Source organism: Colobus angolensis, unplaced genomic scaffold, assembly GCF_000951035.1.
Source record: "Colobus angolensis palliatus isolate OR3802 unplaced genomic scaffold, Cang.pa_1.0 Scaffold203, whole genome shotgun sequence".
In the NCBI taxonomy this organism is placed as follows: domain Eukaryota; kingdom Metazoa; phylum Chordata; class Mammalia; order Primates; family Cercopithecidae; genus Colobus; species Colobus angolensis.
The window spans coordinates 3,404,173-3,418,198 of NW_012115189.1; the positions used below are offsets into that span (position 1 = coordinate 3,404,173).

Here is a 14,026-nt window from a genome sequence, read left to right on the forward strand (position 1 = left end):
TGCTCACTCTTTGGGTCCACGCTGCCTCTAAGAGCTGTTAACACTCACCGTGAAGGTCTGCAGCTTGTCTCCTGTTAGCGAGACTACAAACCAACCAGAAGGAAGAAGCTCCAGACACAGCTAAATGTCTAAAGGAACAAACTCCGGACACACCATCTTTAAGAACTGTAACACTCACCGCGAGGGTAAGTGGCTTCATTCTTGAAGTCAGCGAGACCAAGAACCCACCCATTCTGGACACGTTTTAGCGACCACAAAGGGACTATTGCCTATCCCCAAGTGCTGACACTTTCGCCTATTGCGGTGAGACTTTCATGTATCACCAAGCAGTGGGACATTGACTATCACCGAGTGGTGAGCACCAACGGACCCCTTTCGCTTGCTATTCTGTCCTATTTTTCCTTAGAATTCGTGGGCTGAATACCGGGCACTTATTGGCCAGTTAAAAGCGACTAGCGCAGCCGCCGGACTTAAGACAAGGGTGTTAGGCTTTTTGGGAAAGGGCTCTCTAACAACCCCCGACTCTTTGGAGTTGGGAGCGTTGGTTTGCCTAGAACCAGATTCCACTTTTGCTGTACTTCTGGGCTGAGCCGAGGGTCTACTGAGAGGAAAGTCATGCAGCTCCAGGGTCCCGACAAGTTGGTTGACCCTGCGGCCATGAGCAGAACTCTCAAAGGCATGTCTCACAAGTGAGACTCGCCCATCTATTCTATCTACTCTGACCTTTGCCCCTGGGTCCTAATGCCTGCCAGACAAACTTCCTCTCACCTCTCTTCTCTGAGGTTAGTCCTGCTTCTAAAAATCGCTCCCTGTCTCTGGTGGTTTTCTAGTTTCTCCTGTAAGAATGACTTCTAATATGAACTCCAAGACTCTGTTACCTTCTTTAGGCACCCGGACTCACCAATCAGAAAGACAGTTTTTGCCCAAAGCCCTGTCATGGCAGGGACTACCTGGAATTTTAGGATCCCTGCTCAGACTAACAGGCCTAACAAAAGCTATTCCTGAAAGCTAGGATATGGGGAGCCTCAGCAATTGTATCCTTCCTATTCATGTAAGTGAGGACAAAAGGTGTCACTATTCCAACCCTGGAGATCCCTTCCCTCCCTCAGGGTATGGCCCTCCACTTCAATTTTGGGGTATAACATCTTTATAGGACAGGGGTAAAGTCCTAATGCTAACAGGAGAATGCTTAGGACTCTAACAGGTTTTCAAGAATGCATCAGTAAGGGCCACTAAATCCGATTTTTCTCAGTCCGGTTCTCCATGTGGTCTGGGTGGACAGGCAAGGGTACAGGGTTTCCAGAATGCATTGGTAAGGGCCACTAAATCCGACCTTCCTTGGTCCTCCATGTGGTCTGGGGGAAAAACTAGTGTTTCTGCTGCTGTGTCAGTGAGTGCAACTATTCTGATCAGCAGAGTCCAGGGACCGTTGCAGGTTCTTGGGCAAGGGTTGTTTCTGCTGCTGCATCAGTGAGCGCAACTATTCCGATCAGCAGGGTCCGGGGACCATTGCAGATTCTTGGGAAGGGGGAGAAACAAAACAAACCGAAATCACAGGCGGTTGGTTTTGTCTTTCAGATGGCAAACACTCAGGCATCAACAGGCTCACCCTTGAAATGCATCCTAAGCCATTGGGACCAATTTGACCCACAAACCCTGAAAAAGAGGCGGCTCATTTTTTCTGCACTATGGCTTGGCTGCAATATTCTCTCTCTGATGGGGAAAAATGGCCACCTGAGGGAAGTACAAATTACAATACTATCCTGCGGCTTGACCTTTTTTGTAAGAAGGAAGGCAAATGGAGTGAAATACCTTATGTCCAAGCTTTCTTTTCATTGAGGGAGAATACACAACTATGCAAAGCTTACAATTTACATCCCACAGGAGGACCTCTCAGCTTACCCCCATATCCTAGCCTCTCTATAGCTCCCCTTCCTATTAGTGATAATCCTCCTCTACTCTCCCCTGACCAGAAGGAAACAAGCAAAGAAATCTCCAAAGGACCACAAAAACCCCCAGGCTATTGGTTATGTCCCCTTCAAGCTGTAGGGGGAGGGGAATTTGGTCCAACCTGGCTACATGTCCCCTTCTCCCTCTCTGATTTAAAGCAGATCAAGACAGACCTGGGGAAGTTTTCAGATGATCCTGATAGGTGTGTAGATGTCCTACAGGGTCTAGGGCAAACCTTCAACCTCACTTGGAGAGATGTCATGCTATTGTTAGATCAAACCCTGGCCTTTAGTGAAAAGAATGTGGCTTTGGCTGCAGCCTGAGAGTTTGGAGATACCTGGTATCTCAGTCAAGTAAATGATAGAAAGACAGCTGAAGAAAGAGACAAATTCCCTACCGGTCAGCAAGCCATCCCCAGTATGGATCCCCACTGGGACCTTGACTCAGATCATGGAGACTGGAGTCGTAAACATCTGTTGACCTGTGTTCTAGAAGGACTAAGGAGAATTAGGAAAAAGCCCATGAATTATTCAGTGATGTCCACCATAACCCAGGGAAAGGAAGAAAATCCTTCTGCCTTCCTCGAGCGGCTGTGGGAGGCCTTAAGAAAATATACTCCCCTGTCACCTGAATCACTTGAAGGTCAATTGATTCTAAAAGATAAGTTTATTACCCAGTCAGCCGCAGATATCAGGAGAAAGCTCCAAAAGCAAGCCCTGGGCCCTGAACAAAATTTGGGGACATTATTAAACCTGGCAACCTGGGTGTTCTATAATAGGGACCAAGAGAAACAGGCCCAAAAGGAAAAGCGAGATCAGAGAAAGGCTGCAGCCTTAGTCATGACCCTCAGACAAACAAACCTTGGTGGTTCAGGGAGGATAGAAAATGGAGCAGGCCAATCACCCAGTAAGCTTTGTTATCAGTGTGGTTTACTGGGACACTTTAAAAAAGTCTGTCCAGTGAGAAACAAACTGCCCCCTCATCCATGTCCACTATGCTGAGGCAATCACTGGAAGGTGTACTGCCCCAGAGGACGAAGGTTCTCTGAGTCAGAAACCCCCGACCAGATGATCCAACAACAGGACTGAGGGTGCCCGAGGCAAGCGTCAGCTCATGTCATCACCCTCACTGAGCCCCGGGTATGCTTAACCATTGAGGGCCAGGAAATTGACTTCCTCCTGGACACTGGTGCAGCCTTCTTAATGTTAATCTCCTGTCCTGGACGACTGTCCTCAAGGTCCGTTACCATCCGAGGAATCCTGGGACAGCCTGTAACCAGGTATTTCTCCCACCTCCTCAGTTGTAATTAGGAGACTTTGCTCTTTTCACATGCCCTTGTTAGGGAGGGATCCCACAAGGGCCTGAGAGTCCCACAGCCTTATTAGGGAGGGATATGTTAGCCAAGGCTGGAGCTAGTATCTACATGAATATGGGGAACAAGTTACCCATTTGTTGTCCCCTACTTGAGGAGGGAATCAACCCTGAAGTCTAGGCATTGGAAGGACGATTTGGAAGGGCAAAAAGTGCCCACCCAGTCCAAATCATGTTAAAAGAACCCACCACTTTTCCTTATCAAAGGCAATGTCCCCTAAGGCCTGAAGGTCATAAAGGATTACAGGATATTGTTAAACATTTAAAAGCTCAAGGTTTAGTAAGAAAATGCAGCAGTCCCTGCAACACCCCAATTCTAGGAGTACAAAAACTGAACGGTCAGTGGAGACACCCCAATTCTAGGAGTACAAAAACTGAACGGTCAGTGGAGACTAGTGCAAGATCTTAGACTCATCAATGAGGCAGTAATTCATCTATATCCAGTTGTACCTAACCCCTATACCTTGCTCTCTCAAATACCAGAGGAAGCAGAATGGTTCACCGTTCTGGACCTCAAGGATGCCTTTTTCTGTATTCCCCTGCACTCTGACTCCCAGTTTCTTTTTGCCTTTGAGGATCCCACAGACCACACGTCCCAACTTACATGGACGGTCTTGCCCCAAGGGTTTAGGGACAGCCCTCATCTATTTGTCATTCACTGGCCCAAGACCTAGGCCACTTCTCAAGTCCAGGCACTCTGGTCCTTCAGTATGTGGATGATTTACTTTTGGCTACCAGTTCGGAAGCCTCATACCAGCAGGCTACTCTAGGTTTCTTGAACTTTCTAGCTAATCAAGGATACAAGGTGTCTAGGTTGAAGGCCCAGCTTTGCCTACAGCAGGTCAAATATCTAGGCCTAATCTTAGCCAGGGGGACCAGGGCCCTCAGCAAGGAACAAATACAGCCTATACTGACTTATCTTTGCCCTAAGAAATTAAAACAGTTGTGGGGGTTCCTTGGAATTACCGGCTTTTGCCGACTATGGATCCCTGGATGCAGCAATATAGCCAGTCCCCTCTATACTCTAATCAAGGAAACCCAGAAGGCAAATACTCATCTAGTAGAATGGGAACCAGAGGCAGAAACAGCCTTCAAAACTTTCAAGCAAGCCCCAGCTTTAAGCCTTCCCACAGGACAAAACTTCTCTCTGTATGTCACAGAGAGAGCAGGTATAGCTCTTGGAGTCCTTACTCAGACTCGTGGGACAACCCCACAACCAGTGGCATACTTAAGTAAGGAAACTGATGTAGTAGCAAAAGGCTGGCCTCACTGTTTATGGGTAGTTGCGGCAGCGGCTGTCTTAGTGTCAGAGGCTATCAAGATAATACAAGGAAAGGATCTCACTGTCTGGACCACTCATGATGTAAATGGCATACTAGGTGCCAAAGGAAGTTTATGGCTATCAGACAACCGCCTACTTAGATAACAGGTGCTACTCCTTGAGGGACCAGTGCTTCAAATACATACGTGCATGGCCCTCAACCCTGCCACTTTTCTCCCAGAGGATGAGGAACCAATCGAGCATGACTGCCACCAAATTATAGTCCGGACTTATGCTGCTCACGATGATCTCTTAGAAGTCTCCTTAGCTAAACCTGACCTTAACCTATATACCGATGGAAGTTCATTTGTGAAGAATGGGATATGAAGGGCATGTTATGCCATAGTTAGTGATGTAACCATACTTGAAAGTAAGCCTCTTCCCCCAGGGACCAGTGCCAAGTTAGCAGAACTAGTGGCACTTACCCGACCCTTAGAACTGGGAAAGGGAAAAAGAATAAATGTGTATACAGATAGCAAGTATGCTTATCTAATGCTACATGCCCATGCTGCAATATGGAAAGAAAGGGAGTTCCTAACCTCTGGGGGAACCCCCATTAAATGCCACAAGGAAATTACAGAGTTATTGCACACAGTGCAAAAACCCAAGGAGGTGGCAGTCTTACACTGCCAAAGCCATCAAAATGGGAAGGAGAGGGGAGGACAGCAGCATAAGCAGCTGGCAGAGGCAGGGAAAGAGCAGCAAGAAGGAAAGAGAGGAAGAGACAAAGAGGGAGTCAGAGAGAAAGAGAGACAAAGGAGAAGTCGAAGAGAAAGAAAGAGAGATGGAAGTAGTAAAGAAAAAACAGTGTACCCTAGTCCTTTAAAAGCCCCCGGGGTAAATTTCTAAATGTCTACCCAGCCAAGGCATGTTCTTCTTATGTGGAACGTCAACCTGTATCTGCCTTCCCAGTAACTGGACTGGCACCTGCATCTTAGTCTTTCTAAGTCCCAATATTAATATTGCCCAAGGAAATCAGACCTTATCAGTATTCCTCAAAGCTCGAGTCCGTGAACACGGAGCCATACAACTAATACCCCTACTTATAGGGTTAGGAATGGCTGCTGCTGCTACAGGAACTGGAATAGCTGGTTTATCTACTTCATTATCCTACTACCACACACTCTCAAAGGATTTCTCAGACAGTTTGCAAGAAATAACAAAATCTATCCTTACTTTACAATCCCAAATAGACTCTTTAGCAGCAGTGACTCTCCAAAACCGCCGAGGCCTAGACCTCCTCACTGCTGAGAAAGGAGGACTCTACACCTTCTTAGGGGAAGAGTGTGGTTTTTACACTAACCAGTCAGGGATAGTACGAGACGCCACTTGGCATTTACAGGAAAATGCTTCTGAAATCAGACAACACCTTTCAAACTCTTATACCAACCTCTGGAGTTGGGCAACATGGCTTCTCCCCTTTCTAGGCCCCGTGGCAGCCATCTTGCTGTTACTCATCTTTGGGGCCTGTATCTTTAACTTTCTTGTCAAATGTGTTTCCTCTAGAATCAAGGCCATCAAGCTACAGATGGTCTTACAAATGGAACCCCAAACGAGCTCAACCAACAACTTCTACCAAGGACCACTGGACCGACCCACTGGCACTTTCACTGGCCTAGAGAACTCCCCTCTGGAGGACACCACAACTGCAGGGCCCCTTCATTGCCCCTATCCAGCAGGAAGTAACTAGAGCGGTCATCGGCCAAATTCCCAACAGCAGTTGGGGTGTCCTGTTTAGAGGGGGAATTGAGAGGTGACAACATGCTAGCAGCCCTCGCTCTCAGTGCCTCCTCGGCCTCGGCGTCCACTCTGGCAGTGCTTGGGAGCCCTTCAGCCTGCCACGGCACTGTGGGAGCCCCTTTCTGGGCTGGCTGAGGCCGGAGCTGCCTCCCTCTGAGTGCGGGGAGGTGTGGAGGGAGAGGCACGGGTGGGAACTGGGGCTGTGCAGTGGTGCTAACGGGGCCAGCACGAGTTCTGGCAGGCATGGGCATGGGCTTGGCGGGCCCCGCACACGAGTGGCTGGCCAGTGCTGCTGGCCCAGGGCAGTGAGGGGCGTAGCACCCGGACCAGCAGCTGCAGAGGGTGCCAGTGTGCCAGCACTGCACTCGAGTTCTCGCCAGGCCTCAGCTGCCTCACCGCAGGGCAGGCTCAGAGCCTGCAGCCTGCCATGTCCGAGCCCTCCCCTGCAGTGTGCTCCCACACAGCCCGAGCTGCCCCCTGCTCCATGGCGCCCGGTCCCATCGACTGCCCGAGGGCTGAGGAGTGCAGGCGTGGCTCGGGACTGGCGGGCAGCTCTGCCTGCAGCCCCGGTGCAGCATCCACTTGGGGAAGCCAGCTGGGCTCCTGAGTCTAGTGGGGACTTGGAGAACTTTTATGTCTAGCTAAGGGATCATAAACACACCAATCAGCACTCTGTGTCTAGCTCAAGGTTTGTAAATACACCAATCAGCACTCTGTGTCTAGCTCAAGGTTTGTAAATACACCAATCAGTACTCTGTGTCTAGCTCAAGATTTGTAAATACACCAATCAGTACTCTGCATCTAGCTCAAGGTTTGTAAATACACCAATTTGTACTCTGTATCTATCTAACCTGGTGGGGACTTGGAGAACTTCTCCATCTAGCACTCTGCCTCTATCTAGCTCAAGGATTGTAAGCATACCAATCAGCACTCTGTCAAAACGGACCAATCACCTCTCTGTAAAATGGACCAATCAGCACTCTGTCAAAATGGACCAATCAGCTCTCTGTAAAATGGACCAATCAGCTCTCTGTAAAATGGACCAGTCAGCACTCTGTCAAAACGGACTGATCAGCTCTCTGTAAAATGGACCAATCAGCTCTCTGTAAAATAGACCAATCAGCTCTCTGTAAAATGGACCAATCAGCAGGATGTGGGTGGGGCCAGATAAGGGAATAAAAGCAGGCTGCCCGAGCTTGCGGTGGCAACCTGATGGTGGGGGTCCTCTTCCACACCAGTGGAAGCTTTGTTCTTTCACTCTTTGTAATAAATCTTGCTGCTGCTCACTCTTTGGGGCCACGCTGCCTGTAAGAGTTGTAACACTCACCATGAAGGTCAGCTTCACCCCTGTCAGCGAGACCACAAACCCAGCAGAAGGAAGAAGCTCCAGACACATCTGAATGTCTGAAGGAACAAACTCCGGACACACCATCTTTAAGAACTGTAACTCTCACCGCAAGTGTCCGCGACTTCATTCTTGAAGTCAGCGAGACCAAGAACCCACCAATTCCGGACACAGAAACATCAGTTATGCAATGAAAGCCTTGCCTTAAATGCCCTGTTTGAGAATAATGTTAATTTAGTGAAGTGTGACAAGCCATTTTAAGGAATAAAGGTTGGCTGTACTTACGGAACCAATGCCTACAATGTCCTCTCAGGAAAACTGAGGTAGGTCCAGTTTATAGTGTCCAGTCTTACAGTTAGTAAGGAAAGTCACTTCCAGGCAAGTACTTGGGGGTATTTTTCTGAAACCTCTAGAAGAAAGGAATTCACTCAAATTTATAGGTACTGCAGGTAAAATTTGGTGGAGTTTCTTGGGCTTGGTCTCCTAATTTTTTAGCAGGATAGAAAATAATAGACATGGCCGGGCATGGTGGCTCATGCCTGTAATCCTAGCTCTTTGGGAGGCCAGGGTGGGAAGATCACCTGAGATCAGGAGTTCGAGACCAGCCTGGCCAACATGATGAAACCCTGTCCCTACTAAAAATACAAAAATTAGCCAGATGTGGTGGCATATGCCTGTAATCCCAGGTACTCAGGATGCTGAGACAGGAGAATCGCTTGAACCTGGGAGGTGGAGGTTGCAGAGAGCCGAGATCGCACCACTGCACTCCAGTCTGGGCAACAAAGAGTGAAACTCCGTCCCCAAAAAAGAAAAGAATAGACATTTAGAAGTCCAATCTAAGATGCCTTATGATAAGTTCTAGGCAGAAGCTAATTTGGAATCATTCAACACTGTATGACTCTAGGTTTTGCAAAGCAAACTTCAAAGGAGGCCTCTATGATGCATAACTCTCTTGATGCACTGTAGAAGTAATTAGCCAAACCTAAGGAGTCCAGCCTTTTTTTGTGATCAAGAATAATCTTTAGAATTGTATATAATAACAAGGAGAAGGAAGATGGTCAGGAAAAATTGTCAAACTTTGAAATGAGCAAAATAGATTACTGGGTGTTCTTTCAATAGAATGCTGAGCCTTGTCCAGCGGGACCTCCAGGGATTGTCTCATCCTATAGGGATGTATGCCTTTGATTGTCTTTAGGCTATTTTACAATTCTCTAATAGTAGATGTTAACACGTAGAAAACTGATAGTAACGCATATCCTTCCTGTCCATAACTATGCAAATTATTCCTTTTGTGCTGTGGAGAGTATAAATCTATGTAAATCAAGTCCTTATTTGAACCAGTTGTAACATCTTACTGGTCCCTTAATTAAATAATGAGTTAAATAAAATCTTCAATGTCTTTTCATTTTATAGTTAGGTGAGAGTCATGATTATATCCTCTTATATAAATCATCCTTTAATGTACTTTAAATTAATAGATGTCAAAAACATTCAACATATAGAAATAAAGGCAGAATATGTGATGTCTCCCGAGGTCAACGTAAGCTAAGCATGGTTAGATACTTAAGTTGTAGTGACTTGCTGATTTAAAGACCAAATTGTCTAAAGGGAGACATTCTGGGGCTGAGTACATCAAAATGAACAGTACAATAAGGCATTAAATTGGGGAGGTAGAAAGGACATTAAATGGCTCCTAATGCCCAGATTGGAAAATATCTTTCTTTCTTGTTTAGAGGATCCTGGGCTAGCTCCAGGAGCCAGGAGCCTGGAGCCTGGGCATAACCAAAGAGAGCAAACCAGAAGGCCTGAAACACGCATTTCCTGCCCTCTCTTAGCTAAGCAGAGAGCTGGTTCAGCAGGTCCCCAGTTAGCTTGATGGCAGGACAGGTGGTACCAGCTGCTGAGCCTTTGCAACAAGGCCACTTCCTCCACCCAGAAGTTCCTTTGGCAGAACTTTGAGGGGGGGCCTTGTCTTAGAGCCCTTTCTGCTTTGGGCTCGAGCCAACCATGCATCCCTCTTACTGCTATCATGAGAGCTCAGAAAGCCATGACATTTCGCTACTTTGCTGCTTGTAAATGTTCTTTGTTTTTTTTTTTTTTTTTTTTTTTTTTTTGAGACGGAGTCTCGCTCTATTACCCGGGCTGGACTGCAGTGGCTGGATCTCAGCTCACTGCAAGCTCCACCTCCCGGGTTTACGCCATTCTCCTGCCTCAGCCTCCCGAGTAGCTGGGACTACAGGCGCCTGCCACTGCGCCCGGCTAGTTTTTTGTATTTTTCAGTAGAGACGGAGTTTCACCGTGTTAGCCAGGATGGTCTCGATCTCCTGACCTCGTGATCCGCCCGTCTCGGCCTCCCAAAGTGCTGGGATTACAGGCTTGAGCCACCGCGCCCGGCCCCGTAAATGTTCTTAATCAACGTTATTTCCCACTAACAACATGTGGCTCTAATGCGGAGAATATCTGTGCCCTCTTTATAGGACAAGGATGTAGGAGGGAGCTGTAAAGAGGCCTGAGAGAACCAGTTAGGGCCAGCATCAGAGCATATTAAGGATCCAGACTGACTTACTGAACTATAACACTTCCAGACCAATTTTTAAAAATACTTGTTTTTCTTTTGAGACAGAGTTTTGTTCTCGTTGCCCAGGCTGGAGTGTAATGGCACGATCTCAGCTTACTGCAAACTCTGCCTCCCGGGTTCAAGCGATTCTCCTGCCTCAGCCTCCCAAGTAGCTGGGATTACAGGCATGCGCCACTAGGCCCGGCTAATTTTGTATTTTTAGTAGAGATGGGATTTCTCCATGTTGGTCAGGCTGGTCTCCAACTCCCGACCTCAGGTGATCCGCCTACCTCGGCCTCCCAAATTGCTGGGATTACAGGCGTAAGCCACCGCACCTGGTCAAAAACACTATTTTTTGGCAAAACTCTTGTTTTCCTTTATTGAGTGTACCAGCCTTCTCTCTCTCATCGCTCTCGTTTTTATTCCTCAGCCATCATGGCCTTCCTTGCAGCAATGCAGGATCTCCAGGGCAATGATTTCATCAGCAGAGGGAGGACCAGGCAGTACTTAACTCCAGCTTATATTCTCATGGCCATGCAATGTCCCCTTGCCCCACGCCCTCAGAGCCAACCCAACACCACACACAAGGCACTCACTGACTGATGGGTGAACTGCAGGCAGCACACCGAGCTGCTCCAGACAGTGGCTGCAGGTGCTCATCAGCTGCTTGCACGTGCTCCCTGCAGCACATTTTCTAGCCACAGTCAGCCCTCTGCATTCATGGGCTTTACATCTGTAGATTCAACCAAGTACAGATCAAAAATATCTGGGGCTAGAAAAACAATTAAAGAACACAAATTCAAAAAACTGATATAGTATAACAACTACTTGCTAGTATTTACATTGTATTAGATATTAAAAGTAATCTCGAGATTATTTCAAGTATACAGGAGAATGTGCATAGGTTATATGCAAATGCTACCCCATTTTATGAAAGGACTTAAGCATCCATGGATTTTGGAATCCTTGGGGTCCTGGAACCAATCCCCTTGGTACTGAGGGATGACTGCACAAGTGCACTAATTTTGCTTCTGGCTCTGAGCTCAGTGCCTAAACACAATCTCCCAGTATTGGACTGGTCCTTTCCAGGTGGGGGATAAGGGACAATTAAAAAGGCAAAGGAAAGGAATTTGATGAAACAATGACCCGAAGAGCCATTTTTCAGTTCCTAATGCAGCTGCTTCTTTACTCACTATATTGCCAAGCCTACAATTTAAGCTGCTTGTAATCGAACCATGGAAAGATCAATAAAAAGATAGAATAGCATTTCTTTGTCATGGAACAGCTTAGAGGTGAGTGGTCCAGGCTGATGGGAATCTGCTCCAGAACGAAGTGCTCTTTGTCTTGTTGCCCTTTCTCAGGGTGTGGTCTTTGTGTACCTGGTTAAAGTTGGGCTGCCAGTAGGCAGAGAAGACATGAAGGGCAAGCAATTTCTGTTTAGGCAAGTGACATAGGAGCTGCACTCATCACTTCAATTCACATTTCATTGGCAAGAAACTTGGCCTCGTAGTCACTCCTAACTGTGAGGAGTCCAAGAAATGTAGTCTCTCGATGAGTCATCTTATACCTAGCTAAAATTATATCACGATGAAAACAAAGAATAAATTTGGGGGAACAGTCAGCAATGTGCTGAACTCTCCAATTTTTCTTCCCATCCCAAGAGTCAAGTAGCAGTGACTTGGATCCCAAATTCGATTCCTGTCAACCCACTTTGTGGGGCTCCTTTTCCCCTTGGCCCACTGCATATCTGGAGCCAAATACTCAGATTAGTCAGAACATCCAAATAAAACAAAGAGGGGACAAAACATTAGTCAGACCGTTAATATCAGTCCTGTCGGGAAGGCTGTGGTATTTATAGTGTGCTTCCAAAGGAACCACCCCCATTCTGCATCTGCTCGTTTAATTCAGGTCAGATTCCTTGATCTCGAGGTTCTTTAATGCCCATCTGTAATGTGCTCTTTTTGTCATTTCCCTGTCTCTCCTTCCCTGCTGAGTTATCAATGCCATAAACCAGCTGGTGCTGGTGTCACTGTGAAAGCACTTTACTTATTAATTACGATGATGACAATAGGCTTTTTGGAGACTGCCCACCATCTATACTGAAATTTTCGTGATTGATGAGAAATCTAGATGGACAGGAAGCCTCAATTAGTTTGAGTTAAATTTTTTTACAGTCTAAGTTTTGTGGTCTGAACACACCCAGCCCAGCATTCCACAATGGCTCCAACCACAACTGTGGTGCCAAGGATCAATAGACCATTAAACTATGACCTTTTGATAGCAGAGCCTTAATTTTATCCATATATATTATTTTGTCACCACAAGCATCATCACAAACTTGATGTCTGAGAGTGGGTAAAAATCAATGTCCTTGGCTAGATTTTTTTTTAAATTGTAAAAATTTTGTTTTTGGGGAACAGGTGGTATTTGGTTACATGAGTAAGTTCTTCAGTGGTAATTTGTGGGATTTCAGTGCACCCATTACCCAAACAATGTACAGTGAACCCAATTTGTAGTCTTTTTATCCCTCACCTCCCTCGCACCCTTTCCCCGAGTCCTCTAAGTCCATTGTGAAATTCTTATGTCTTTACATCCTCATAGCTTAGCTCCCACTTATGAACGAGAATATACAATGTTTGGTTTTCCATTCCTGAGCTACTTCACTTAGAATAATATTCTCCAGATCCATCCAGGTTGCTGTGAATGCCGTTAATTCATTCCTTTTTAGGGCTGAGTAGTATTCCATTGTATATATATGCCACAGTTTCTTTATCCACTCATTGATTGTTGGGCATTTGGGCTGGTTTCACATTTTTGCAACTGCTAATTGCACTGCTATAAACATGTGTGCACAAGTGTCTTTTTCATTTAATGACTTCTTTTCCTCTGGATGCTCGGTAGCAGGATTGCTGGATCAAATGGTAGTTCTACTTTTAGTTCTCTAAGGAATCTCCACACTGTTTTCCATAGTGGTTGTACTAATTTACATTCCCACCAGCAGTGTAGAAGTGTTTCCTTTTCACTGCATCCACACCAATATCTATGTGTTTTTTGTTTGTTTGTTTTGTTTTGTTTTTGTTTTTTTATGGCCATTCTTGCAGGAGTAAGGTGGTATTGCATTGTGGGTTTTGGGGGTTTTTTTGAGACAGAGGCCTTGCTCTGTCACCAGGCTGGAGTGCAATGGTGCCATCTTAGCTCACTGCAACCTCTGCCTCCTGGGTTCAAGCGATTCTCCTGCTTCAGCTTCTCGATAGCTGGGACTACAACCGTGTGCCACCATGCCCAGCAAAGTTTTGTATTTTTAGTAGAGATGGGGTTTCACCATGTTGGCCAGATGGTCTTAATCTCTTGACCTCGTGATCTGCCTGCCTCGGCCTCCCAAAGTGCTGGGATTACAGGCATGAGCCACCACGCCTGGCTGCCAGGGTTTTTGTTTGTTTTGTTTTGTTTTTTTGAGATGGAGTCTTGCTCTGTCGCACAGGCTGGAGTGCAGTGGCATGATCTTGGCTCACTGCAACCTCAGCCTCCTGAGTTCAAGCGATTCTTCTACCTTAGCCTCCCAAGTAGTAGCTGGGATTACAGGTATGTATTATCATGCCCAGCTAATTTTTGTTTTTTTAGTAGAGATAGGGTTTCGCCATGTTAGCCAGGCTGGTCTCAAACTCCTAACCTCAGGTGATCTGCCTGCCTTGGCCTCCCAAAGTGCTGGCATTACAGGTGTGAGCCACCATGCCCTGCCCGC

The 14,026-nt window shown here is 46.6% G+C and overlaps 1 protein-coding gene across 2 annotated transcripts in view; it reads right to left on the minus strand.

The window, feature by feature from the left end:
- The window catches only part of GABRR1 (gamma-aminobutyric acid (GABA) A receptor, rho 1), a 72,078-nt gene extending 61,025 nt beyond the window's left edge, over positions 1-11,053 (minus strand). Inside the window, exon 1 of one of the 2 annotated variants that reach the window (XM_011941920.1) lies at positions 10,881-11,053. Coding sequence is in view for 1 of the 2 variants with exons in the window: in XM_011941917.1 (XP_011797307.1) it covers positions 10,881-10,975 (95 nt within the window). In the remaining variant the exon portion in view is untranslated. The remainder of the gene's footprint in view (positions 1-10,880) is intronic. The other variant, XM_011941917.1, reaches the window with a different exon arrangement.
- Positions 11,054-14,026: the final 2,973 nt, after the last annotated feature.